The sequence below is a fragment of the Prinia subflava genome, chromosome 17, assembly GCF_021018805.1.
Source record: "Prinia subflava isolate CZ2003 ecotype Zambia chromosome 17, Cam_Psub_1.2, whole genome shotgun sequence".
NCBI lineage: Eukaryota > Metazoa > Chordata > Aves > Passeriformes > Cisticolidae > Prinia > Prinia subflava.
In genome coordinates, this window is record NC_086263.1 from 2,398,528 (window position 1) to 2,425,626 (window position 27,099).

The following is a 27,099-nucleotide window of genomic DNA, read 5'->3' on the forward strand; positions in this document are numbered from 1 at the left end:
CTCAATGAGAAATTACATGGAATAAGCCATTTAAAAAATGTTCTTGGTCCTGTTTTGTAAAGCATAATTGTTGGTCTTGATGAATCCAGTATCTGTGAGGATCTTTGAATGGGGAATTTGAGGTGTCTCAGGAGGGGACCAAACTTCCTCGTGGTCGTTTTACAGGAATCCCCATTTTCACTCAGCTTTGCTGTGTTGGATTGCTGCTGTTGCAAAGCCAATTGATCTTCCCTGAGCACTGAGCAGTGATTTCCAGTGCAGGGCACTTGGATATAAATTCTGTTAACACAAAAGACTTAACCCAGATATGGTGATAAAGTGCATAAATGAATCCCACAGGCTTCCTGCAGAGCTGGGAAGGGTTAAACATATCCTGGGGGGATTCAGGAGCCTGTACACGGTGTTGGGAAGCTGCCTGGGGCTAGCTGGGAGGAAGTGCTGGACACTGGGGATATTGAGCTCAGATGTGTGCATGAGAGTTTTTTACATGCCAAGATTTCACCTTGGAGCTGGTACCTGGGCACAGTTCCAATGTTCCTTAAAAATAATACTCATAAAGACAGTATTAGTGTGGCATGTTTGTATTAGTACATTATAAAAGAATCCTTTTGTGAAATTTACTGGTTCTTAGAACTCAATTCTCTGTGTTTGACAAACAGTGAATACTTTCAGCCTTGAGTCTGGCTATACTTCTCTAAGTCCTGTGCTTTGTTCATTGTAACCTACACGTTACTGTGTTCTTTAAAAGAAAACTGTGCTGTAAGAGTATAGAATGTTTGAACTTAATTTCACTGGGAATATCCTCAAAAGATTCTTGGTTTGGGGATTTTTGTTTCCAGAAAAAATTAGTTATTCTTTAGGTTATAAACCTTCTGAAGTACAAGAAGCAGTACTGGTGTAGTGACCAGGGCAGTACTCACAATGATCTCCTCAGACTTCCAGAGCGGAGTCTCAGGGATGTGTGAAGCTCCCCAGAACTGGGTTCTGTGCAGCCCTTCCTCCCCTCCTTGCGGCATTTTCTCATCTAAATACGTTTTCATTCTTTTTAAATGTGTTTGTTTCTTTCATTTCCCACTTCCCAGTCTTGCGTGATCCTGGGAACACCCTGTGCTGGGAGGCAGAGGCCTCCTGGGAAGCAGATGATGTACTTGACTGTTTCATCAAGTGGGATCTTCCTTTTGGAGGCAGAGGGAGCTGACAGGGAGCTGAGCAGGCCCCGGGAACGCCGCCTTCCCCTGCCTCCATCGTGTTCCACCTTCCCTTTCGTGCTGCACTCTGGAGCTGGGCTGCTCCTCCTGCACCAGCACCACCTCCACTGAGCTTCCCTGTAGGAGAAAAAGGGATTCAGCAGTGCTTAAAAATAACCCCAAAACAAAAGCTTTCAAAATGTTTGTTATACAGTGCTCTTAGAGATGTCTCAGAAAGGTAAAGAATTAAGACAAGGAAGAATGAAAGAGAAAGGGGTGACTCAAGTGAATGTATCCTGTCATTCCTTCAGAGTATCCTGATATTTTTAATGCATTGGCCAAGGCCAGAATGTTCAAGGGTTACCAAGGATCAGCCATATTCATGTTTAGACTCCTTTGTCTTCTCCAGCATCAGTCTAGGAATGTGTGTTTGGTTGATCTTGCATCTCAGTTGAAAAAAAAGCTTCCCACATGCCATCTTGTTCTGGGAGCTTCCAAGAAAACCTCTTAGGCAAGAGTTACATAAAAATAAACAGAAAATAACCCTGAAACCAAACCCCCTTAAAAAAAGAATTCAGGCACAGACAAGCTCTGTAGGACCTTTCTTTCAGCTCCTTCATCTGCTTGGAATTTGACCTCATGTGCATCTCTGGTTCTTGCTCAGAGCCACCAGTTTGGAAATTGCCCACTCTGACTGTGCCTCTGGTGCTGCAGCTCCCAGGGTGGGAATAGCCCTGGGAAAGCAGCCACCCCATTTTAGACTTGGAGGGGTTTTAGAAACAATTCCCTGTAAATAACACATGGGATCAGTTGCTTGAAAATGAGAGGTTCACAGGCAGAGGAGGGTGTGTTTGAAAGCTGCACAGAGCAGGGGGGACGGGCTGTCCCAGCCACAAGTGCCACAAGCAGGTGTGACCTTGCTCTGCCACCCTGGGCACGAAGCACTCGCTGCTCTTGAGTCCCTTCAGCCCCCTGGCACCTGCTCATGCAAGAAAAGGTTTGCAGATCAAGTCCCATCAGGAAACTTCATTCAAAAACCTGGTACTGCTTATGCAAAACTCAAAAGGGTTTTATTTCTCTTCCAGGGGATGGGAAATAAAACCAACTTTTTAATGATTGAAGCCTCTTTTATGTTGTTGTGAGGTTTTTTCACCTTCTGTGGAAAAGGTGAAGGTGAAGGAGGGCATAAACACCCTCTGGTAGATGCTGCCTCTGAGTTCCTCAGCCCTGATGTCATTAGCTGTCACTGCCTTTGTTGATGGTGCTGGTCAATCCAAATCTCCCTTTTCAGAAGTAAATCTCAGCTCCCCATCTCTTCTCTGCAGCCCAGATCATTAAGGGAGTGTTCCCAGTTGAGTTACTGAGTTATTTCAGTGTCTGAAATAACAAGAAACTGCTGTTTTCTAAAATGGGCAATGGTTCTTTTCCCCCCCATAACAATTTGTCACCTTTGTCATCATTGGCTTACTTTGAGCCATAGAATTCCACCCAAGACACAAATATCCCACAGCCACGTGTCTCCAGAGGTTGTGTGTCTGTAGCAGCAATTAACCTCTATTATTTGCTGGCTTATGTTAAAATTATCTATACTCATCAGTTAGATCTGTTCAATGTCTGGAAGGACTTGTTAGACTCTTCCTGGAAGTAGAAAAGTTTGCTTTTTTGTGGAATATTTCCTTTGACCGAGCAAGTGATGTGGGTAAGAGGATACTTTGGTGATGAGAAAGAAGAAGAACCACAGCAACTTCAAAGCCAAGTGCCAGCATCCCTGGAAACAGCAGCCACAGGCTGGGGAGGGGCTGAAGGAGGCACAGCTGAACAAACTGATGTTGGTTTTGTCTTCTCTCTTCAGCCTCATGAAAGATTACTTCTTTAAACCACCTATTAACAAGCTGAGCCTCAACTTCTTGGATCAGGATTTGGAGATGGCCTACAGGACAAGCTACCAGGAAGAGGTGAGTTTCTACTGGCATTGGTTTCTGTCTGTAATCTGTCTCAGCCACTGTCTGTCCTTGGGTTTTTAGACACATTTTGTTGCAGTTGTTTCATGACAATGTGTAATGTGATTTGCTGTGTGGTACTGCTGACTCTGAAAACAATCTCCTTTCAGTTTATTCTAGAATTATGGATTGGTTTGGGTTGGAAAGGACCCATCTCATTCCACCCCCTGCCATGTCCAGGGACACCTTCCACCATCCCAGGCTGCTCCAAGCCCTGTCCAGCCTGGCCTTGGGCACTGCCAGTGATCCAGGGGCAGCCACAGCTGCTCTGGGCACCCTGTGCCAGGGCCTGCCCACCCTCCCAGGGAACAATTCCTTCCCAATATCCCACCCATCCCTGCCCTCTGGCAGTGGGAAGCCGTTCCCTGTGTCCTGTTACCCCAGGCCATCATCCAAAGTTCCTCTGCAGCTCTCTTGGAGCCCCTTTGGGCCCTGGAAGGGACTCTGAGGTCTCCCTGGACCCTTCTCCTCTCCAGGCTTGAACACCCCCAGCATTCCAAGCCTGACGTCAGAGCAGAGGAGTTCCAGTCCTTGGAGCATCTTTTGCCATGCCCTGCCATGCCCAATTGCTGCTCGTCTTCTCATCAAATATTCTAACTTTCAGAATAGTTACTTGGAATTTGATTCTTGTTTAGTCCCAGTCTCACAGTTATCCCTGTGGAATCCAAATCTGTGCTGAATTCCAATGTCCTGGCTCCATAAGTGTGCTGCATTCAGATACAGCAGCTCAAAACACTGGAATTGTAAGGAGCAGTAAATTGTAGAGAACTCGGTGTTTTCTTCAGGACTCTGAACTGAAAACTCCTTAATTCCCTTGGGGGCTAATAATATCACAGGCACTGGATTTCTCTGCCTGACTGAGAGGAACTAGCAAGATAGTTTAAATTTACCTAGAGTGACATTAGGTGAGTTGGAACTGAGGCTGCATTTCCACCAGTGGCTGAAAAGTTGCTGCCAAGAAAGGGCAATTGCTCTGCCCTCCGTGTTCCTCCTCCTCTCTGCTCCTTCTAATGTCTCTGGTGCTTCCCAGCCTTCCCTGCTGTGAGCAGTTCATTTACTGGCCTAGCATGAAATATTCATGGTTTGTGTTCCTGTTTGGGGCTCTTTCTCTTTCCATCTTGGGCTGTTTTGTGCTGTGCAGAAGCAGCAGCAGCAGCTCTGGAGAGGTTGGCGAGTGCCAGAGGCAGCACGAGAGAAGCGTCCGGCAGCAGGAAGGGGAATGGGCCCTTCCCTTCCAGCAGCACTGAGCTGTTGATCTGGGTGATCCATCTGCACAACTGCATCAGGATAAATTAGGTGTGGGTTTCTTTTCTGCCCAGTATGTCCTGCATCTGAGGGCAGTGGGATTTCTGCTTCTGCTGCTTGTTGCTTTCAATTCTGGGCAGTAGTGGCACAATCTCCTTAGCAATATCCCCTATTTGCTTGTTTTCCAGTATTCCCAGGTGAGACCTAACTTAATTTATTTTATTTTACCAAAGGAAGCCCAGTTGTGTTGCAGTTCAGTCTCCTCACTTTGGTCAGGAGCTTCATGCTCACCCTGCAGTTTAGTGGTATCTCTCTGCATGAAGTTCCTGTAGCAACAACAGGGAGAAACTTCCTGTGGGATACAGCCTGCAAAATTTGCAAACTGTACTGAAAATAGTAAATCAAGTCATTTCCAGTGGAAAGATTGGAAAGAGAAGCCAAGCAGAGATAGTAAAGCATATACAGATGGACTTATTAATGTGTCTATCTAGGAAATTCCTAGAAAGAGCAGGAATGTGGCAAGCTAATAATTTGAAAATTATTACGTAAACCTCCTTGAAAGTGTGAATTTTCACTCTCTAGTAGTAACTCTGCAGCACTGGGGCGAGAACCTGTTAAAGCTTTAATGTTAGCAGAGTTCTGGTTCAAAACAACAACAAAATCTTATTTAGGAGAGTAAAAAGATTTGACAGCAGTCCAGGTTCTCTAATGGCCTGACAGTCAAAGCTGCTGAAAGTGACTTCCAGCACCCCTGAATTCACCTCGATTATGCAGTGCCAGCTGAGGTTGTGATCCCTCTCTGGAGTCAGCTCTGCTTCCCAAGAGCCTTAATCTGTCCTCATTTGGAAATGAAGGCACCACTTAGCACTGTGAGAGCATCTTTAACTCTGTCACTTGGGGATACAGAGCTGCTTCCCTTCCTTCAACTGATGGACTTCATGTGTGGATGAATGGGATTCTGCTACCCCTTCAGGTTAGAAGGCAATTTCGGCACTGAAGTGATGCTGGCTGGATTTATTTGGTTTCAGGGAGGTACAAATGAGGAATAAGTTTGTTTCCCACTATTGCTGAGCACAGGAAGTGTTCTGAGGAACAAAAGAAACTTCCAAATTAAACCAGAGCACTCCAACTGGGTGCCTTCATGGTGACATTGATGACATAATTTCTGGTTTTCTTTGGAGCTTGCTTTCTGTGGTCTCTGGGGCAGATACAAACACTCCTAGGGCTGAGCTCACCTTCATAAGCCAGGATGTGGAGCTCATGATCTGGTTTTCAGCAGGACTGGCCAGGGTAGTACAAAGCAAAGCTGCACAAGGACTGGGCCAGGCCAGGATGGGATGGGAATACGTGGTGAGGGGTTATGGAAAAGCAGAACTGGAGGTCCTGGGCTCTCATCAATTTGGATTACACAGCTTTTAATGTGGTCTGAAAGGGAGATGTGAATTCTGCCACAGGAGCTGTGTCTGTGTTGTTAGGACAGTTTTCTTAACCATCACAGCTAAAAAGATACAAGTAAAATCTGTTATTATTTTAAATTAAAATAATAGAAGAAAATACTGCATAACCTATCTTCTACTTATTATATTTATGTTTCTTTGCACAGAATAGTCAATTTTTGTGTTGTTTTATTTCTGTATTATAATAGTGTATGAAAATCACCCCAGGCCTGGGGCTGTGCCACCAGTACTTCTTGTCAACACAGTCCTCAGGGAGCTGTGACAGCCATCAAACCACCTCTTCTGCTTCTTGTTTCCAACCAGTGCTTACGCTGGATTAATGAAGTGGCCAAAGTTTCTTCATTCCGTTATTTGTTAGGAGCTGCTGCTCGCCATCCAGTTGAGTTCAGCAAAACAGCATTTATTCCTTTTCATCCCTTCCCTCAATCCCTGTGTTCCACACAGGTTATTAGGAATGCTCCAGTGAAGACATTTGCCAGTGCCACCTTCAGCTCGCTCCTGGACGTGTTCCTGTCCACCACAGTCTTCCTCATCCTCTCCATCACGTGTTTCCTGCGGCACGGGATGGCCGCGTCCCCCCCGCCGCCCGCGGCCGTCGCCGTGTTCGTCATCGCCATCCTGCTGGAAGTGCTGTCCCTTGTGGTCTCCATCAGGTAAGGAAAGTGTGACAGACTCTGCAGAGGGCAGGGAGGCTGCAGCGGGGCCTGCCTCGGGAACATTTTGTTTGACAGCATCCCAGGAACTCGCTTGGACGGGCTGGAACGCCTGAAGAGCAGAGTCAGTGCAGCCAAGGCTCGCAGCACATCTTGTGCAGGGAGAGCTCTGGCTGCAGGAATTGCAGCAGAGCTGTGACTCTGATAGAGATCACTTAGGGAAATGGGATCTGCACCCCATCCCAGCCCCCTCACTGTTCCTTGAAATGTGATGTGCTACTGTGGGTGTTCTCTCCTCACAGGACCGTCAGAGCTCAATCAGAAAACTTTTATCTGTCCTGCAAACAAGCCCACCCAAAAAACTGCTCCTTTAAAATCAAGATAAAAATACAGAGTTCTGGGGTTAAAACTGACATCATGTATCAGAGCTGCAAAGAGCAGTGCTGCCCTCAAAGAAAGAGAGAGGAGAAATTGCTAAAGGCACATTGTGTCTGTCCACAATTTTTTTTTTTAAGTTTCATGGGTTAACATTGAGATAGTTCATGTTTTCTGTGTCTGACATACAACAGGAGTCCAGTGTTTCCCCAGAAGGGAAGGGGCACTGTTTTGTCTTTGCAGAAGGGGTGGCACTTGTCAGGGCTGTGCTCAGAGGTGCCAACCCCACACCTGAGCCCTTGTCCTGCCCCTCAGCCTCTCCTATGCCCTCAGCAGACTTGGCTGCAGGTGCCAGGTCTTTAACAGCAGCTCCTCATTCCCCATTTGTGCCCAGTCTCCCCCTGTGCTGGGATGTTCTGGGCTTCCAGGGGCCTGCTGTGGTGACTCCTCCATCCCTGGAGTTCCTCACAGGCTCAGGAGGAGCAAAGAGCCCTTGTTCAGTGCAGCTCATGCTCTCCTGAGTGTGCTGTGTGATCTACAGATACCCCGTGTAACCTGTCATTAACCCAGGTGATCAACCTGCTAATGAGCTGTTTGTTTGTCTGGACGAGTTCACTCTGCCCCTCACCCCGCTGTTCCCTGCACTTCCCTGACACAACAGCAGGACAAGGGTGGTGTGTGCAAATGGGTGTCCTCCCCTGGAGTTCTGAGATCTGTCAGGAACGTGTCAGTCAAAATGCTTTTGTAATTGTGGGCTGGAAGCAATTTCTGCTGCTCTTTCAAGAGAAACAAGAGATTGCAGTTTGCACTCTTATTTTGACTTTGTAGGGTCGAGGTAAAAAATACTGAATTAATGCTTTAGTCACTGAAGGAAGTTTGTACCTCACTGGGCATATAAATGTGTGCAAGTGGATTTACATCAAAGCTGGCATGTGGAGTAGAAAGAAGCCATCTATGAAATGCTTTTAAAGATAGCATTTCTTAGTAGGGGGGTTTGGTTGTTGCAATTTGAGTAGTTTTTAGAAAATCTAGAAATTCAGAGAGTCAAAAGCTGTACTGGGAGATGGTTGGACTGGTAGGGTTGTCATTCTAAACTGTTAATTGTTGCTCTGTCTTGCCTCAGAAATGCATTTTTCCCTTTGCTGAAGTTTCTTCACCCTGGTTTGGGTGTGGCAGAAGTTTTCCAGGCAGTTTGATGTGCCCAGGCAGCTCTTTCAGGTGGTCTGGGTTTGGTGGCCATAAATTTGTTCAGCTGGGAACAGCTCAACCACCACTTTCCAGAAGTGCTGCCTTCTGCTGTCCAGGTGTATTTGGAGAAAATTTGTGTTCACTCACCTTACAGGTGAATTCTTACTTCATTTTAGTATTTTTTAATTCATTCTTTTCCCCACTTGTTTTCCCCATAGGACATTGCTTCTGCCTTATTTTGTACATGTATGAAAATTATTGCTGTAATCTTAGAAATATTTATAGGTAGATACATAAGGTTTTATTACAGTTCTGCTCTATAATTGGAGGTTTATGGGTTCCTTAAGGAGAGGAAAAATGGTTGTTTTGGGTCTATATAGTCAAGGGTTGGCAAAGTGGTTTTGTCCATGAGTGGCTGTGCAGGGTTTGGCTTCACTGCAGCTCTGCGCTGTCAGCCTGACCACTGAGCTCAGGACCCCTCCAGTTGTCCTGGTTACCTTGGGAACCAGGAATGGCTGCATGGGGTAAGGAACCTCTGCCTTTCCCTGTCCTCTCCTTCAAACCAGCAGGGATCTTTTGAATTTATTTTGTGTATTTGCGTTATAAATATCTAAAATACACTTCAGGGCCACCCCAGTCTCCATAACCTGAGGCACACACTCTGTACAGTTCCTTTGGGCAGGGAGGTGAAAATCATCTTTTTCCTCTTCAAATCCTCTTCCAAGTCAGGACTGCTCCCTCTGACTGCTCATTATGCACAGAAACAGTGCAGAACTTCCTGTGCAGAAATGTCATCCCAAATGACAATCACAGAATACCACCGAGATATCTTTGGGGAGGAGACTGGACTACAATGCTGGGCACAATCCCAGAATTTCAGGAAAAGGGATTATTTTAAGACCAGAAAATTCTTGCCTAAGTTTCACATTGTATTTTCATTATCATGATGTTGAACACCCTGCCTTTAAATCAGCTAAATGGTAATTAAATCCAGGACTCAGCCTAGCAAGGGCTCCCTTGGCTCTCGTGGCTCAGCCCTCAGTCCAGCAGCGCAAGAGGAGAGCACAGCACTGTCACAGCCTAGGCAGTGAGAAACTACTTAAAACTTGAATTCTGCAACAGCAAAAGTCCTCGTGAAGCAAAGCTGACGAGGGAGAGGGATGTTTGGATTCCTCTGAAGTGTCTGATAATAAATTATTAGAGTACCTACAGATGAGGATCCCACTGTCAGCATGAGAGCCACTCAAGAATTAATTGTATAAAGCTGCACACAAAAATTGGTGCTTCATTTGTGAGCACGTGGAAGATGTCATCTCCTCTGGAAATGTTCTCTGAAGAATGTCCTTCTGCCCGCTTGAAACGTAGCTACTTTGACAAGCTTGGCTGAAGTGTAAGAGATCCTAAAGTTGTGGTATTTTTTAAAAAATCGTTGTCATTGAATGTACAACAGTGTGTGAGATTCCACTTGGGAGTCTGAGGAGTGGCTCTGCAGGAACAGGGGTTAGAGATCCTGCCCAATATTTAGTGTAAATACAGAAGTTTTGTTCACTAGGTAATTTGGCATCTTGTCCTCGAGTATAACTGCATATAAATGAGTTTGTTTACAAGAAATGTGTTGCTTTTGATAGCGTGCTTCAGGGAGGACTTGTGGGTGAAGGGTTGAGGGCAGGGGAGTGGGTGTTCAGCCCTGTTCAAGAGTGAGAGGTGGGAGCACTTTCAGGTGATTCATGGATTTAAAAGGACCTTTCTAGACAGCAAAAAAGAATCATCTAGATGAAGAAAGCAAGTGCAGTCCAACAGTAGGGGGGAAATTGTGCTGTTGTCTGACCAAAGAACTGCCCTTCTCCTGGTGCTTTGCCTTCCCAGCCTTGCTGAGGTGCCACCCCCGTCTGTCCTCAGCCAGGACCTGTGGCCAGCACTGGATCTTCCTACATTCCTCATGACCAGAAGCAGGAATTGCTTTGTGCCCCTGGAGCTTAATGAACCAGATCTGTTAACACGACTGATACAGAGTATTGATGCTGGGGAAAACAATGTAGTCTGTTTGCCTTTATTTATTTCTAACATCTGGTATTTAATATCCCACCAAATTGCTGCTATGCCAAAAGCTTTTGATTTGAACTCTGGGAATTGATTTTAAACTGCCAGTAAATACAGAAATGATGGTAACAGTCTACATTAGCCATTAATCATTTATGTCAAAGTTACTAATTTGAACTCCAGCTTGTGTAAACATCTCAGATCCTTCAGCATTTAAGCCCTGTTGAGCTGCCCACTGACACTGCATTATTTACTGATACTGCCCTGTAGCCATTAAATCTGTCTGCAGCTCTCGCTGCTGTCTGGATTTAATGCACCCCTGACTTCCTGTGCTGGGAGCGTCGGGCTGGATTCACTGTTAAGGAGGAGAATTCCATCATTTCATTGGGGAGCACAGATCCCCACGATAAATCCCATCCCAAAAAAGATCAATGCAGGAAGGTAAAGATTGTCAGGAGAAATGTGGCATTGCCCTGGCATTTGCACCTGCCTTTTTGAGACCCAGCTGGTGAATGAGGCAGCGTCCTCACGGCAGGGTTAACCCGTGGGGCTCGCCCCTGGGTTTGGTGCTGTAGCACCCGCAAAATTTGTCCTGGCATGGAGGCTTGGCAAAGGAAAATGCAAACCGTGGAGTCCCTGGGGTGTGGGATGGGGTGAGAGACGTGAGCTGCCCCGGGCGTGTGCCACAGGGCCCGGGGCTGAGAGGCACCGGAGCCGCCGGCGCGGGCACAGGTGGCACCAGGCTGCCCGCAGGAGCCCTGGCCTGGCAGCCCTGCCCCGTCCGTGCTCTCAGCTCAGCCAGGGAGATGCCGATCCCATCCATTGAGATCCCATCTATTGTTGGAGAACGGGGCTTCATTTTCAGGGATGGGAAGCTGGGTGGGGATTTCAGATGTACTCAGCGCTGGACAACGGGGCTGCCGCTGAGCACAGGGACAGTTCTGACAGTCTGTAACCCGTCAGAAACCCCAGTTCTTACTCCAGAGAGCTTTTTTTTTATTATTTTTAATTTTGCATATCCAGTTTTTAAATTCCAGTGCTTTGCTGGAAATTCTGTTTTCCGATGGAATACAGCTAGAATTTTTGGTGTGACTGGAAGTCCATTGAACTCCGAACTGGCAAATCTGTGAGCACCCTCTCGTGGGCTCCCGATGAATTACAGTGTGTTCCATCCTCCCAAATTCCTCTTTTTCCATCAATTTAAGTATAATTTACAGATTTTAACACATGCAATTAGGGAAGAGTTCTTACGCTTCACAAAATACCTGTGGCTGCAAGTCACAGAATTCCAGATCAAAGAATTAAAATCTCATTCACAAAAAATTTGTATTTAAAGGTGTGGAACGAATGTCAAACTGGCATAAAGAAATCTAAATTCAGCTTGGTTAGTGTCAGGCTTTTATCCAATATAAAACCTTGTATTTCAGACAACAGGGTTAAAAATAAGTGGATATCCTTACTCTTTTTAGAGATATAGGTGATACGGGGTAGTTCATGTGACTTTGGAGACTGGGAATTTCATATTTATTGTGTGGTTTTGGGTTTTTTTTCAGCTGTGAGCATCTCTGTCCAAAAAACCAGTATGATTCTGTACTGTTTGGGCTCTGTAGTCCAAAATTACCTGCCCAGCCCAAGTCTGATAACTCCACAATGCCATTAACGGCTCTGGATGCAGCTAACTGTGCTACACCACCTTTTTAAGTCTTCTTAAAAATAATTAGGCACTTGAACAGCAGTTGCAATTTTTCTCAAGTGACTAGTGTTGAGCTTTGAGAAGGAAGTTATCCCAAGGATTTATTTCTGTGGATAAATACTAGCTTTCTATGCAATGCCCTTGAGCATTGAGCATCCTTTTACCTCCCCTTATTCATTTTAGCAATTAGAGCTGCTCTCACTTGAGAAGCATCTCCGGTAAGCTGCTCTCCAGAGCTTTCCCAGTTGGCTCCTGCAGCTCTTCACAGGTTGGGGCCGTGGTTTTCTCGGCAGCTCCAGGCGAGAGCCGTTCCTTCCTGGCTGTGGATCCAGCGGGGCTGCGAGGAGCGGGCGGTGCCAGCTCAGCTCCTGCAGCTCAGCTCAGCTCCTGCCAGGCTGCCAGCTCGCAGCCCACGCTCCCCTTCCCCTTCCCTAATGACAGGGAACGGAGCCTGCCTGCAGACTGGCTGCATGCAACTGGGAGAACTGGTTCGGGCTGCGGCGTGATGGGTGCTGGAGCTGCCCTGCTCCTCAAACATTCCTGGGGTTATTTTCAGTAACTTTAACTTGTAAAAGTTTCCCCTCTCCCTGCCTGCTTTATTTATGAATGGAGAGGGAGCCTTCCCTCTGCTTAACCTTCCAAGGAAGTGAAGTTTGGCTTTCAGTTTGCTTCCTCAAAGCCACCGTGCCGAGGCTCTCCCTCCCTCTGCTGCCAGTCCTCACCGGAGCAAACGCTCAGTGAGCCGGGCTGGGCTGTTCCCTGGAGTCAGCAGCAGGTGCTGTGGCACCTTGGTTGCTCACAGAGCCTAAGTGAGGGATTTGAGGCTGCATTATTACAGGTAAATGAGAGGTAAAGGAGCTGTATTAATGCCTGGATCCCTGCATTCCTGTGTTCCAGGATGGCGTTCTTCCTGGAGGAGGTGATGACTTGCACCAAGCGTCTCCTGGAGCTGATATCTGGCTGGCTGCCTCGACACTTCTTTGGTGCAATCCTGGTTTCTCTCCCAGCTCTTGCAGTTTTTTCACACTTCACCTCTGATTTTGAAACAAATATACATGTAAGTTGTTGAATTCCCTCCCATAGTGTGACGGTTTGGAGCTAGCAAAGCTTGTTGCTTGCCTGCCTTCCTCCACCTCCCTCCTGCTTTACATGTGTTTGATACAGATCCCTTGGAGGGACGGGGCTTTGTGCATGATGGAATTCCTAGTCTGTTATGTAAACACAGCCATGGTGAAAACTCTCAGACAAAAGAGGAGAGGATACCTAGAAATTCCTGCTGTTTGCATACTTTTTTCCTCTTAGAACAAGCCCTTCTGCAGGAATTTTTTTGAGATAATGCAAGTGGTTTATCTCAGGATTATGGTCCTGGGCTGGATGTGGGGTTTGGAGTCAGAGAAGCTGTATCAGTGAACCTCAACAGTGAGAACAGGATTAGTGAGGGGTGTTTTGGCTTCACAGAGTGAGAAGGAGGAACTCAAAGGAGAGAGCACTTGGTACCTAGAAATGGCCATTGCAGGGGCTGTGGGAATGGTTAAAGGAGTGCAGTAACTGCCTTCTGAAAAGGAACAGAAAGAAGTTGGCATATTTAACCCAGACACAGAGATCCGTAGGGAATTTGGTGTCTCTGTTATTAAAAGAACTCAGGAGGGGAGAACAGGGGGTTAAACATTCACAGAATCACAGAATAGTTTGGATTGGAAGGCACCTCTTGTTCCAACCCGCTGCAATGGACAGCAGTGAGGAGGGGGAGGAACAGTTTAATATAAAAGCCAACTATTTTATGCCATGGCATAAAATCAAGGCTTAAAAACTGTGAATAAAATGGCCTCAAGCTGGAGATGAAAGATTCTTTCTCTGCAGGTTTCTCTTAGGCAGCACAGTGTGTGATCCTTCTTTTCCAGGATCTTCAGGGAATTCTGTTTCACAAAGCTCTTGCTATTTCAGGGCCCTGGGTGTAGGTAATGACCAGATCCTCTTCACTCTTCCTGTCACAGCTCATTCCTGGGTGCTGGGGGGTGTTTGTTCCACGGGAACGTGTGACCACACATTTTGTGGTCCTGGCTGATTTAAACATCTCGTGGTTATCACAGTCACAGAGGGTGTGGTTGACATTCTGTTCTGTCCCATGCTTAAGATCATTCTGCAGCTTCTACCTTTTGGAACTTTAATTGAGAATTTTTAAGCTGTAAATTGATTTGTTTGTTCATTCAGTCTAATGATGGTCTTTCCCTTGCATGATTATCAGTAAGCTAACCATAGGAATGCTTTCCTCAAGGGAAGGAAGCTGAAACCCTTCAAATCTCTCAAATCTGTCAATCTGATTTTAATTTTACCATCCCATTCATCACCATCCTTGATGATCTCTCCAAATGTTTCAGATAATATCAGAGGAACCACTTCATGAGTGTGTTCTCAATACAGCAGGTCAGGTTGAGTCGAAACACTTCAGGCAGCAGCAGTAAAATGGTGATTTTCATCACCAAACTGAGAAGGAGCTTTGCTTTCTTTCCTCTTGCAGGTGCTCCAGAGTTGTGGGGCTGTTGGCTCACTCTCCAAGAGATGTCCCAGCTCGAATTTGCTCAGTGTTTCCACACTCGTGGAGCTCTAGGAAATGGAGTCAATCTGTAGAGGGTCAGGTAAGTGTCCTCCTTTACTATGACATGGTTTTGCAAAGTTTTTTTTTTTATTCATAGCATTTTATACCCTCCCTGGATATAAAATAATTAAAATGAAAATTAACAAAAACAGTCATGAAAAAAAAACTTTCCAAAGCCATGCATCCATAGTAAAATCCAGCACATCCTGACCCTCTATAGGCTGCCTTCATGCTGGGGCATCACTTGGAGTGAGAACCAGTGCTCTGCCACTTTAGGAGACCTGAAATGGGGGAAAAAAAGTAAGTTTAACTTATGGTGTTCTGTAAGGACAGTTCTGAAATTCCTTTTATCCATTTTTAAGTCATTTAAAAAACCAACAATTGTTGTTTGTGGTTTAAAGATGGTGAATTATGTAAGGGTTTTTCCCATACACTGTGTCTGCTCTCAATCACATGCTTTTTTGTTATGCCACAGGACTGCCAGGCTGCAGAGTCTGCGCTTCAGCTGCACAGGACACCTCAAGGGAGAGAGAAAGGGAGAGAATAATCATTTCATGCTGTAAAACACAGCACAAAGCTAGACCAGAACTCCTTAATCCAGGTGTGGAGTCTGGTTTGCCTTGGATGGTCATGAATATTGTTGGGGAACCGGCACATCATTGGCACACTTGAGAGTTTTGAGCATTGTAAGGTTGTATGTGGGGAAATGAAGGTGCTCTGGGCAGTGCATCTGTCCTGCACTTCCTTTCCTTTATCCAGTAAAGTTGAGGAGAGGTAGAGGGGCTTTGAGATGAGGCATTTGGAACAGAAAATGTGAACTTGTCCTTTCAAATTGCCCCAGGTGGGCCGTGTTACCAAGTGTGGGTTGCCAGTGACTGAAGCTGCCTTTTGTCACCGAGGCAGATCTTTCCTTCCCTGGATTCAGCTGTTACAGGGCAGTGGGAGAACCTTCTCTCAGAAGTGTTTGTAAAAGCAGGCAGCTGGTGAAACTGCACTCTGCATTTCCAGTGCAGTGGAGTTTTGATAGTCAGTTTAAAGCAGGCAGGATGTAACCCCAGCAGTGGAGAGGAGGTTGCCATGAATTTTCACCTTCTTTTTTTTCCCTGTTTTTGAATGAGAAGAGGCACTGAGCTTTGGCCAAGGTAAGCTGGAGGCTCCGGACATCGCTGCAATAACGGGGGTGTGATAAAAACCTCCATCCAGGGGGAGCGGTGGCAAACCACCAGTGCTAAAGGTTTTCTTGTTCCTGGAAGGGAGATGTCCATCACTCCCTGTGCCCATCATGTGGGCGGAATTATCCCCCTCTCCCCGCTGGCCCCTCCCCTGCCTGCAGGGATGTGTGGCAGGCCCCGGGCCGCTGCTAACCCGCTCTCTCTCTCTGTTGCAGTACACCATGTTCATGTGCTGTGCCATTCTCATCACCATTGTGCAGTACTGTAACTTCTGCCAGCTCAGCTCGTGGATGAGGTCCCTGCTGGCCACCGTGGTGGGAGCAGTGCTGCTCATCCTGCTCTACGTGTCCCTGTGCCCCGCCAGGTGAGCCTCGCCCGCGCCTGCAGGAGCTCAGCTGGGCTCTCCCGGGAACAAGGGGCTGTGCACGGGACTTTGCTGTCTGCTGTGCTTTCCCAGCATCTCAACCTGAATGATTTTATTCCTTCATCATTTGTTTCTTTGAAGGATTTCAAGGGGCCCTCTTCTGTGTGACGTCCTGTGCTTCCTGATCTGTTTCTAGGACACAGTTACAGACCCACAGAATTGCCTTTCACCACTAGTTTGAAAATCTGTTTTATTAAGGAATTTCCCAGGTATTTGGTGGTGCCAGGGAACCCAACTGCTCCCCAACACCCCTCTGGATTTATTTTTGCCCTTAGGAACCACATATTCTTCTTCCACGTCCTTCCTCAATGCATTTTCCAGTGTGGAAGGCTTAGGTTTAATGGGATCTAATGGGATCTAATACCCAGTTCCATTCTCAGTTTCCTGCCTTTTCAGAGGACTCTGCAGAACAGTAACCAGAGAAATCAAGATAATGCAGTTTCTGTGCAATAACCTTAAATTTTTCCAGTTTTCCTCTGAGAAATGATTTTATGCAAGGAGAATTTCTTTGCAGTATTCTCTTGTTTTCTTGCCAAGAGAGTCAAAGGGGTCCTTCCAGCCTTCTACTCGTATTGGCAAAATTTTATAATCAACTTGCACTTCTCAGTGGCTTAAGACCCTCCCTCGGGATGGACTTAGCAAGGTCTTCTCCTCAGTCAGTTCCCCTCCTTTAGAGAGCTGCTGAATCATAAGGTGAAAAACATGAAAAAAAAAACCCCAAACAAACCAAAAAGGTTTGCAGATGCATATTTTAGTGAGTATTTAGCCTTAATTGCCTCTTCACGTGTTTTCAGTGGTCTCTTTTAATCTTGATCAAATTTATATTTAAAAGAAAAGGAGAATAAAAGACACCTGTTATACCTGTTCACATTTGTGATTTGAGGTGGCTGTAAGGGTTGAAGGGAGAAAGTCCTGGGAAAAAAATACCCTGGAGCTGGAGTCAGTTGACAAATGATTTCTAGATCATTTTGACTACAGCAAAATCCCTTTCTTGTCTGTCTGCAAAGGACTTGGACAGGCAGGGCAGGGGAATTCCCTCCAGCTTCAGTGTGGAAAAGGAGTGTTTGGTTCTGAAGCCTTCCATGTGTCCTCATGGGTTTGTCCCTTGGGTTCAGGATCCCAGTGAGCATCACCTGCCTGTCCCCCAGCACTGAGTGGCCTCTCCCTGTCACAAAGGCTTTCTCCCCTTGGCTTTTCCCATTGTAGCACTGGTGCTTTCAGTGGCCAGCCCAGCTTCACTGAGGGTCATGGAATCACAGGAATCACAGGATCTGTGAGGCTGGAAAAGCCCTCTGAGCCCATCAAGTCCAGCTGCTCCCCCAGCACTGCCAAGGCCACCACTGCCCCATGTCCCCAAGTGCCACATCCACAGGACTTTTAAATCCCCCCAGGGATGGGGACTCCAGCACTGCCCCAGGCAGCTGTCCCAGGGCTTTGGCTTAAGACCTTTCTTCCCCCCTAAGATCCATCTAAACCTCCCCTGGCACAGCTTGGGGCTGTCACTTGGGAGCAGAGCCCGACCCCCACGTGGCTCCAAACTCAACCCCAGGTTTGGTTTTCCAGGGGAATTAGTGGAGAGCAGACCCTTGATGCCATTTCTGGATTCCCTGGTTGCTCTTCCCTGACGCCCCCAGAAGGAGCTCCTGGAGCTCCTCCGTTTCCCCGGTGCAGCCGTGTCTGCACGGAGCTCCCGGGGTTCCTGGCAGAGCCTGGTGAGAGGGGTGCTGGAATGCACTGCTGGACAAGCCCTGTGCTTTGTCCAGAAACAAAGACACAGAACTGGGATTTCCCTGGGTTTCATCTTTACTGAGGGACTGGGAATGGCTCTTCCAAAGCTGAGAGGTGCAGACCTTGCTGTTGTGTCAGGTCACAGCAGCAGCTCTTGCTGAGTGCTCAAGGGGCTCTGTGAACATTAAGCGACCCCGTTATCTTAATAAATGTTACTAATGATGGTGCATTTCCACCTGTGGTGTGAACAGCAGTGACCATTAACAGACAAAGTTCAGAAATCATGGGCTGTGTTGTTATTTCATCCCTCAGAATGAAGTATTTCAAGTAATAGAGCTGTTCAACTGCAGGTCTGAAAAGGTGATTGATAGAATCGATCCTCAACAAAATTAGCACAGGTTTAGTTAGTGAAACCCATTACTTTAGTTTGTTAATAATCATCTTTTTGTTCATCTCTTACCATGATTCTGATAATATTTTTTGTCACAGTGGCAATTGCAGCCCTGTCTGCACCACAGACAGATCCATTCTACAGTTTTATTTCCTTTTGCAGTTGTAACTAATCCTGAGAGTTTGATACTCTCTTGTTACTTAATTGCAGTAGAGACATTGTAATATAAGTAAATGAGCACAGTGCTTAAACTACTTATTTTCTCTAATGACATCTTCAGAAAAGGGTTCTGTGTTTGTTAGAGTTTGGGGGATTTGGGGGATTTTTGATGTGGAGTGGTTTGGGTTCTTGGTTTCTTTGTTTTGCTGGTTTGAGGGGGTTTTGGTTTCTGTTTGGAGATGCTGGAATTTGTCTCTTTGTGTTTTATTTTTAAAATCTTTTGCTGTGTGCTCCCATAAGATGAAGGCGTAACAGAGTCTTAGAGTTCTGGGATTGCTTTTCCCTGTTTTCCAGGTAAGGTGGGATTGTTTAACAATTACTTGTTCCAGACATCACGAAGTTCCAGCTTCCCTTTACAGGGATTTGCATCTCTGGCTGGTTCCCCCTTCCAAGCAGATAAGTCATGTTCAGACAGAGTTTGTGTGCAGTTGATCAGGTCTGAGTGCAGTTACTGGTCTGTGCAATAGAGAAGTTGAAAATTCTGTCTGGAATGCTGCAGGATGGTTTGTTTGTTGCTTTAACTTTCCCTCTGAAATCAGTGCTTTTTTCATTTCAGCTCCATGGAAGCTCCTCATCTAGATTTGGCACAGAACTTCAGGTAAGCTTTATATAAAATTACCATCTTTATATTTAGGGATAAGAACATTTTCAGTGGATTACGTGTAGCACAATTTTGCATTCACAGTAATAACTTGGAAATGCAACAAATTGGTTCAGCAAGTTGTGTTCAAGCTCCCTGTGTAATTCCCTTAACAGATGACGTGGGCATGACCCAAACTCACCAGGGCTGGTGCTGCAGTCACAGAGTTGTGTAATGATGTTTTCTCTTTAAGTTGAATTTCTAGGAAAGAGCTGTGGAGGAGCTGCTTAAAACAGCAGCTGTTTTTTCCAGTAGCAGCAGCTTTTAGAGCATTATCTGTCCACCACGAGCTGTTTATTTGATTTCCTTGGCTGATTTACACCATTCAGGAGCAGTGGGAGTTGGGTGCTCTCACAGCTGGGCAGGTGAGAATTCCCTGGAAAAGCAGGTGAGAATTTCCCTGGAAATTCCCTGGAATTCCCTGGATGTGCAGCTGCCTTCCCAGGATGGGGTGTGACAGTCTGGGCCTGGCTGTCACCTCACCTGGGCAGAACAGGGAGGCATAAAACTGAAAGCAAGGGAAATTTTAGCCTCCAGGCTTTAAAGCAAAACAAAAATCCCTTCCAGGGTTATTAATGGCCTCTTAAAATAAGCGTGTTAAAGATTCACTCTGGTGATTTCAGTGTTGAGTTTCTCATGGGTTTATTGCACGTTTTTGCAATACCATTTTGAAGTGCTTTTACTGCTCTTTGGTGTTAGACAAGTCTGTGTTTGCCCATTGCAGATTTGGGGGTGATATTTGGGCCATATTGAGTTTGATTGAACTGTGGATGTGTGACTTTGGTAATACATCCAAAGGGCTTTTCAGGAACATGGTTCTTGTCCTGGGAGGATGTGTCAAAATAAAATTCCTTTTTAATAAGTCTCATGTTCACAAATGCTGTGGCAGTTTAGAGAACATGTGGGATTTAGCACAGAGGGATGAGAACAGGGTTTCTTTGGGTATTTCTTCACCAAGGACTCAGCACTTACTGCAGTGTTGGGGTTTGGGGGGCTCTGGCTTTTCTTACATGGCTTTTCCTTTTTCCTGGTTTTGATTCATGACAGTTCTTTTTTGTAACAGAATTCCACCTCATTGAATCCAGAATGGAAATTTAAACCCAAAAGAATAGCAGGGACTTTTTTTTTTCTTTTTTGGTAAATAGTGTGGTGATCATTCCAGTACTGTCTTAGGATCAGCCTAAGTTTGGCTCCTAGGATCTGGATCCTTATTTTTCATTTGTGAAAAATTTTGTTTCTTTTCTTTTGTGTTGCTCAGAATTCCAAACCTCCTCCCCAGCAACTCAGCAGGTTCCTGGCCAGCTGCTAATCACTGATCAATAATTCATCCTCCCTTAAATCATTGACAACTGGGTCTTCCCCTCAGTGACAGAAATCTGGGAGAAGATCACCTATCAGACATTATTTTCCTACAGATATTTTTCTTCCATAAATATGGAACTTCTGACCCAGGACAGGTGAAGGTGAGAGTTGCTGAGGACCAGACATGGAGGAGACATGGAGGTGTCTCTTGTGAGCAGCTGTGGATTGAGGCTTCACCTTCTTTACAAGGCTTGGCTTGTGATCTAAAGGCCAAGTAAGGCAGTAGCCAAAATATCTCATCTGTTAAACGTTTCTAAACTTCATTTTTCACCTTTTATTAGGATGTTGTCTGTGCTCCTTCAGCTGAGGGAGAGATCTGTGTGCTAATTCTGCTCAGCACTGCCCTTCAGTGCAGCTCCCCAGCCTGACCCTGCCCAAACTCGAACATTAACAAATATTGGAAAAGAGAGGACTGGGAGTTAATCCTGTTCTGTTTCTGCCATTAAACGGAATTTGGCTTCTTTTTTCAGGGCTCTTAGGCTGTGTATTATTGTACACCACATTTCTAGAGTACAGGATTTCCCCTTTTTTCTGGTAATGGACTAATAAAAGGTGAAACTCTCTTAGCCTAACAAAGTTCTTTGTTGCACCTTTCTGCCAGAATTAAATAAATCAGGTTCCTCGCTTACCCCACTCAGCACTAAAGTTTTCCTGTGTTCTAAGAGGGCTAGACAAGCTTGTGTGTTGCCTTTAATGAGGTTGTTCCCTTTCCTTGATCAAGAATAGAGATAATATTAATGTTGCCTGGGAAGAGAGACAGTAGTAATGATAATGAAGCCTTAGCACAGAGTTCATCTCTGGACTGTCTGTAGATAAAAATGTGGAGTTTGCCTTGTTTTCCAGGCAGCCCAAAGGATACAACCATGAACTTTGTCTTTTAAGCTGGAAATATTTCTCATTTTCATTCCTTTCTCACCTCAGAGCAGGTGGGATGTGGCACTTTTCAGTGTGGCTGCTCAAGGGGGAGCAGCAGTCGGCCACTTGAGTGGAGACTGGAATCACCTTGTTGTAGGGAAGGGTTTGCAGGCATCCACTGCACGTGTTTCATGGAAAGCAGCACTTTGATCCCCTTTTCCACACCTTTCCTCCTTTGCTTTCTTCTCTCAGATCTAGCAGGCAGAGGCATCCTTCTTCAACACAGCAAGATATCCAAGTCCAAACAGGGGTTACTGGCTCAGAAGCAAACTGGTTTTCCAGAATGTTCTGTGAGTGGAGAGCCATTATCTTTCTGATTTGTGCTCGAGCCAAAGGAGATTCTGTCTTCAGAGTCTCACTTGTTCCATGTTCACAGGATGGAGGTGCCAGGTTAATAGTGAGGGGGCCATGCCAGGCAGCATTTCACCAGTTCGAGTTAAAGAAACATCGTCAGCTCAAGATTTCAATTTGAATGGTTTTTAAAATCAGCTTTCTGCTGCAGCACCTCATAAAAAGTAGAATTGAGAAAGACTGGGCAGGGGGTTGAGCCGTTCTGCTGGAGGTGTGGGGGAGTTTTTCCTCTTTTCATTCCAAAGGGTGGCTCCAGGTCATGGGGGAGGTGATTCACAGCCCTGTAGGTGCTGTGTCCTGGTCACTGCAACATCCACACGCTGGAACCAGGGCTTTCCATGCACATCAGTAGGGATAGAAACTGCTCTGGGATCACCCCATTCCCCATTGCTGGAAGGGGTCAGTGCACAGGGAGTCACCCCCTGCACCTGCAGCCCCTGTGGCCAGTGAGGTCAGGGAGAGCTCCCAGGTGCTCCAGGAATGGGAATGGGGGGCAGCAGCTCCTTCCCCAAAGGCAGAGCCTTGCACTGTGCCTGGCAGAACGTTCGTGGTGCTCACCTCATTCACTGGAGAGGAGTTAAAGTACTTTGAGGAGTGTTTTGTACAGCAAACTGTAAGTAAAAAGCATTTAATGACCTAAATAAATCCCTGTGGCAGGAATATCTGATATTAGAGGGGATTATCTGGATCAGACTCATACTCTCAGAGCAGTAACAGTCATTGCTCAGATCCTTTCACAGATCTCTGCCCACAAGATGTGTGAAATAATGAACTCAGATTCAGAGAAGAACCTGAATTGTGCTCCTTAATCCAGATTCCTTCCTCACATTTCCCCACCTCTTCTTCTTTTCCAAGATCTTTTCTCTCACCTACCATCCTCTCATTTTGTTTTATAAGCCCATCCAGCTGGAGGGCATTTTGTCACCGCCAAAATAGGTAACAAGGATTGTATTTCAGCAATTGTTCCCTTGTAGTCATTAATTATGGAATCATTTAGGCTGGAAAAGACCTCCAAGGTCAGGGAATCATAGAATATCCTGAGCTGAAAGGGACCAATGGGGATCATGGAGTCCAACCATTAACCCAGCCAAGGCCACCACTAAAGCACGTCTCTGTCTCTGACTTGTCTTTCAAGGGAGGACATAAACAGGTTCATAACAGAGGTTCTGTTGGGAATCGGGGAGCAAGGAGTGTCCTGGTACAGCAGTTACAGGAACCTGGTGGTGGGGCCTGCTTTGAGTTGGGACAGCTCCTCCTTTCATGGTCCCCTTGTGAAGAGGGGGTAAAATAAAGATACCTTCACTTCTTCTGGGAGAAGTATATTTGTGGTAGAAAACAAAAGAAGTAATTTCCAATGTAATCTGTCCTATCTTTCATCTGAAATTCAACCTGTGTGCTCTGAATTGTAAATATTTCACTCACTGGAAACTTTTTTCCCCATAGGGTTTCTGTTAAAAAGTGAATAGCTACAAAGACTGTGGCACAGAGAAATGTTTTTGGACATGGGGCACGTTCATCTGTCTCACAGCTGTGCTGTGGTTTTGTTTCATCACACTTTTCTGTCAATCAAGTATTCAAGAATGAAACTCAGAAACTGTGCCTGTAATAAAGTTCAGTTCTAAAATATATCCGAAGTGGAAGCCTGTCCCCCATGGACATGAAGCAACAAAATTAACTCAGGAATGTTCTCATATGTTACAGTAACAAATTCAGCCTTCTCTGCTTGAGCTGTTGCTCCAGTTGTGCTGAGTTTTAATCCCTTCCTGCCTTCCCAGAGAAATGCAGGCTGGGGCTGAGTATGGATTCCTTTCTGGGTCTGCAGGAGAAAGGTTGATGTGATGCTTTCCCTTTTCAAATCATCTCTTAACTTGAAAAACTTCAGCGCGTGTCTGCTCATATCAAATCTCAAGCTTTGGCATAATTTTATCCAAAAAATGCAGTTGGATCCCTGCAGAAATGACTGTGTGCCAAGCTGTCTGCGTTTAGCCTTCGCTTCTGGGATTGCATAGGTGGGGCCTTCTCAGCTTCAATTTGTGTCTTTGCATCTCTGCAGAAAGTTGAGACTGGAGAGCGCAGATGTCTCCTCGTTCAGGGTGGTTTGGCACTGGCACTGGCCCCATCAGCGCCTCGTAATCTGCACAGGCAGGCAGTGAACTGTCGAGAGGATCTGAAATATTGCTCCCAATCTATGGCAGACAGGAATTTTTGATTATTTTATGTAATCTTGGCATTTGGAGAAACTTTGTGTCTCCGCTATGAGGAGCTGAAGAGGTTTTATCAGAGAAAAGATGTCAGCACAGCCATGATCCCCCTTCCATGCAGTTCACAGAACCAGAGGCTGGGCTGGGTCAGAAGGATCTTAAAGGCCATCCATTCCCAGTCCCTGTCACAAGGGTTCTCTTGACGTGTCTTTTACAGGGTTATCTTCTCCCAACCCCTCATGTGTAGCATTAAAGGCACATGGCAAAGGTGAGGACACAGGAAAGGCACAGGAGTGTAAAGCAGCTGGTTCTGAATATTGGAGGTAACAAAAAATACAAAACCAGATAAATTCCACGAAACCCACGGACAGCCCCACGTACAGACATTCAGTGCACTCAGATACCTGAACACACACACAGGTACATATTTACATGCAGTGCTTTTAGTTATATATTTACATATAATGGTAACTGTTTCCTTGGTGAAGTCCTTAAAACAGGATTGGGCTGTGCCACTGAACATGATGATAAAGAAATACTTGGTGGGTTTGAGGGAGTACTTGGTGATTTTAAGAACTAAATTAATTCTTTGGCGTTTTCTTAACAGCAGATGAAGTTCTCAACGCATATTTTATAATTTAATATGTAACTGTACTTCCCACACTTCCTTTCCCAGCAGAGGATTTCTGACTGTGGAGCAGGGATGGCAATGCCCTAACTTAAAGTGCTCCTGTGTGTTCTTCCCTTTGTGCAGCTCCAGAAGGAGCCCGTGCAACAGCTCGGCGCCGAGCGAGGCGCGGCGGCCGGCGGAGCTCATCGGGCAGGAGGTGGTCCTGGTGTCCTTCCTGCTGCTGCTGCTGGTCTGGTTCCTGAACCGCGAGTTCGAGGTCAGCTACCGCCTGCACTACCACGGGGACGTGGAGGCCGACCTGCACCGCACCAAGATCCAGAGCATGAGGGATCAGGCTGACTGGCTGCTGAGGAACATCATCCCCTACCACGTGGCCGAGCAGCTGAAGGTGTCCCAGAGCTATTCCAAAAACCACGACAGCGGCGGGGTGATCTTCGCCAGCATCGTCAACTTCAGCGAGTTCTACGAGGAGAACTACGAGGGCGGCAAGGAGTGTTACCGAGTCCTGAACGAGCTCATCGGGGACTTCGACGAGCTGCTGAGCAAACCCCACTACAGCAGCATTGAGAAGATCAAAACCATCGGGGCCACCTACATGGCGGCGTCGGGGCTGAACACGTCGCAGTGCCAGGACAGCAGCCATCCCCACGGGCACCTGCAGACCCTTTTTGAATTTGCCAAAGAAATGATGCGGGTGGTGGATGACTTCAACAACAACATGCTGTGGTTTAACTTCAAGCTCCGGATCGGCTTTAACCACGGCCCGCTCACGGCCGGCGTCATCGGCACCACCAAGCTGCTGTACGACATCTGGGGGGACACTGTGAACATCGCCAGCAGGATGGACACCACCGGCGTCGAGTGCCGCATCCAGGTGAGTGAGGAGAGCTACCGCATCCTCAACAAGATGGGCTATGACTTTGACTACAGGGGGACGGTCAATGTGAAGGGGAAGGGTCAGATGAAGACTTACCTGTACCCCAAGTGCATGGACAACGGCATCGTGCCCCATCACCAGCTGTCCATATCTCCAGACATTCGGGTTCAAGTGGATGGCAGCATTGGGCGGTCTCCCACGGACGAGATTGCCAACCTGGTGCCTTCTGTACAGAATTCTGATAAGACAGCCCATGGCACAGATAACTCAGAAGCCAAGGACATCCTTCCTTCCGCCAAGAAGCTCCAGAAAGAGGCGGCGAAGGCAGAGGAGAGGTGCAGGTTTGGCAAAGCCGTGGAGAAGGATGACTGTGAGGAGGCGGGGACTGAGGAGGTCAATGAACTGACAAAGCTAAATATCTCTAAGAGTGTATGATGAACTGTCAGAGTTGCATGAAGTGCTCTGTCCATAGAAACACACAGACTTTTGCAATTGGCAGTTTTCTTTTTCAAGAGAGACCTTCTCCACACCTGGGTTGTACGTTTGTGTTCATTTCGGCACCTGGGGCTGTGTGGATCATGGCTCTTCAGGGCTTGTTTTCATCCATCTCTCTCCTCCATGCCCCAAATCACATCCCAAGCTCCCCAGCTCCCTGTGCAACCATCTTACAGCTGAGTAGAGGATATTAAGTGCCTTCAGATATACTCCATTGGACTCCCTGTCAAGGTACAGAGGCCCCAAGTGAAATCATAGCTTTGGGTATTTATCTAATTTTAAAGAAAAGAAAAGCTGTGGTTATATCATTTTTATTGTTGTTTCTCACAAAACACTTTTTTTGGCTAATGCAACTCCTTGGGTTTTTTATATCTCTCGGAACAATGTTTTACTGTTATCAGACCTTTTGTATGTAACACACAGACATGTGCATGTATCTACCATACGAGACTGCTATAAAGTGCCAGTAAAGCACCACGAGAATGTCTGGGCCAGGGTGACACACTTCGGGTCGGGCTGGAGGGGGAGCTGTGCCGCGGCTCGGCCTTGAGTTAGGGCAGGAGGAGCAGCTGCTGCCGATCCCTTCTCCTTTCCCGATGCTTTCTGCAGCCTCCATGTGCCATCGTGTGCTTTGGATACACTTCTTTTCCGTATAGCCAATGAGTTTGTGATCCGTGGGAATGGAAGGAGGGTTGGGACAGTGCCAGCTCTGGGGACAGGTTTCCAGGAGCAGCAGAGACCACGGGAGTGCCGCGCTCAGGGCTCCGTGCTCCGCGTGCGGCTCGGTGGGTGAAGGTAGGTGACATCTGTGTCTCTGAGCTGACTGGAGAGAGACAAAGAGAGAAGCAAAATAAATGTTTTGGGAATGCCTTTATTTATTTATTTATTTATTTTATTCCTGTTTGGTTTTTTGGGTTTTTTTATTTGGTTTGGGAATTTTCGCGTGCGGAAGGGACCGGGAGAGACGAATTGTTCGTGGGTTTAACGGGAGTAATAAGACAGTGTTTGAGCCTCTGTGAACTACCAACCACTGTGAGGATGTTACCTTAGGCAATATTTGTTTCCAAGCTGGTGACACTTCGGAAGCCACCAAACACAGTTGAGTATCCCAGCTTCCCTCTGGACTGAACCAGTGGTGCTGCACAATATTTTTCAGGATTTTTCCACACCTGCACACATCCTGTGCTTTCGCAGCAGGGAAGAGAACAGAATGCTCCCTGCTGCTGAAAGCAGGAGTAGGGAAAAGAGTCCTGGTAGTG

General features: G+C 46.4%; 1 protein-coding gene across 2 annotated transcripts in view; it reads left to right on the forward strand.

The window, feature by feature from the left end:
- Positions 1–26,712, forward strand: part of ADCY9 (adenylate cyclase 9) — an 82,158-nt gene extending 55,446 nt beyond the window's left edge. For both annotated transcript variants that reach the window (XM_063414884.1, XM_063414886.1), the window contains 6 exons: positions 3,040–3,142; positions 6,334–6,542; positions 12,736–12,895; positions 15,822–15,970; positions 18,925–18,966; positions 24,592–26,712. In XM_063414884.1, the coding sequence (XP_063270954.1) occupies positions 3,040–3,142; positions 6,334–6,542; positions 12,736–12,895; positions 15,822–15,970; positions 18,925–18,966; positions 24,592–25,780 (1,852 nt within the window). In that variant the 3' untranslated portion in view covers positions 25,781–26,712. The remainder of the gene's footprint in view (positions 1–3,039; positions 3,143–6,333; positions 6,543–12,735; positions 12,896–15,821; positions 15,971–18,924; positions 18,967–24,591) is intronic.
- The last annotated feature ends 387 nt before the right edge of the window (positions 26,713–27,099 follow it).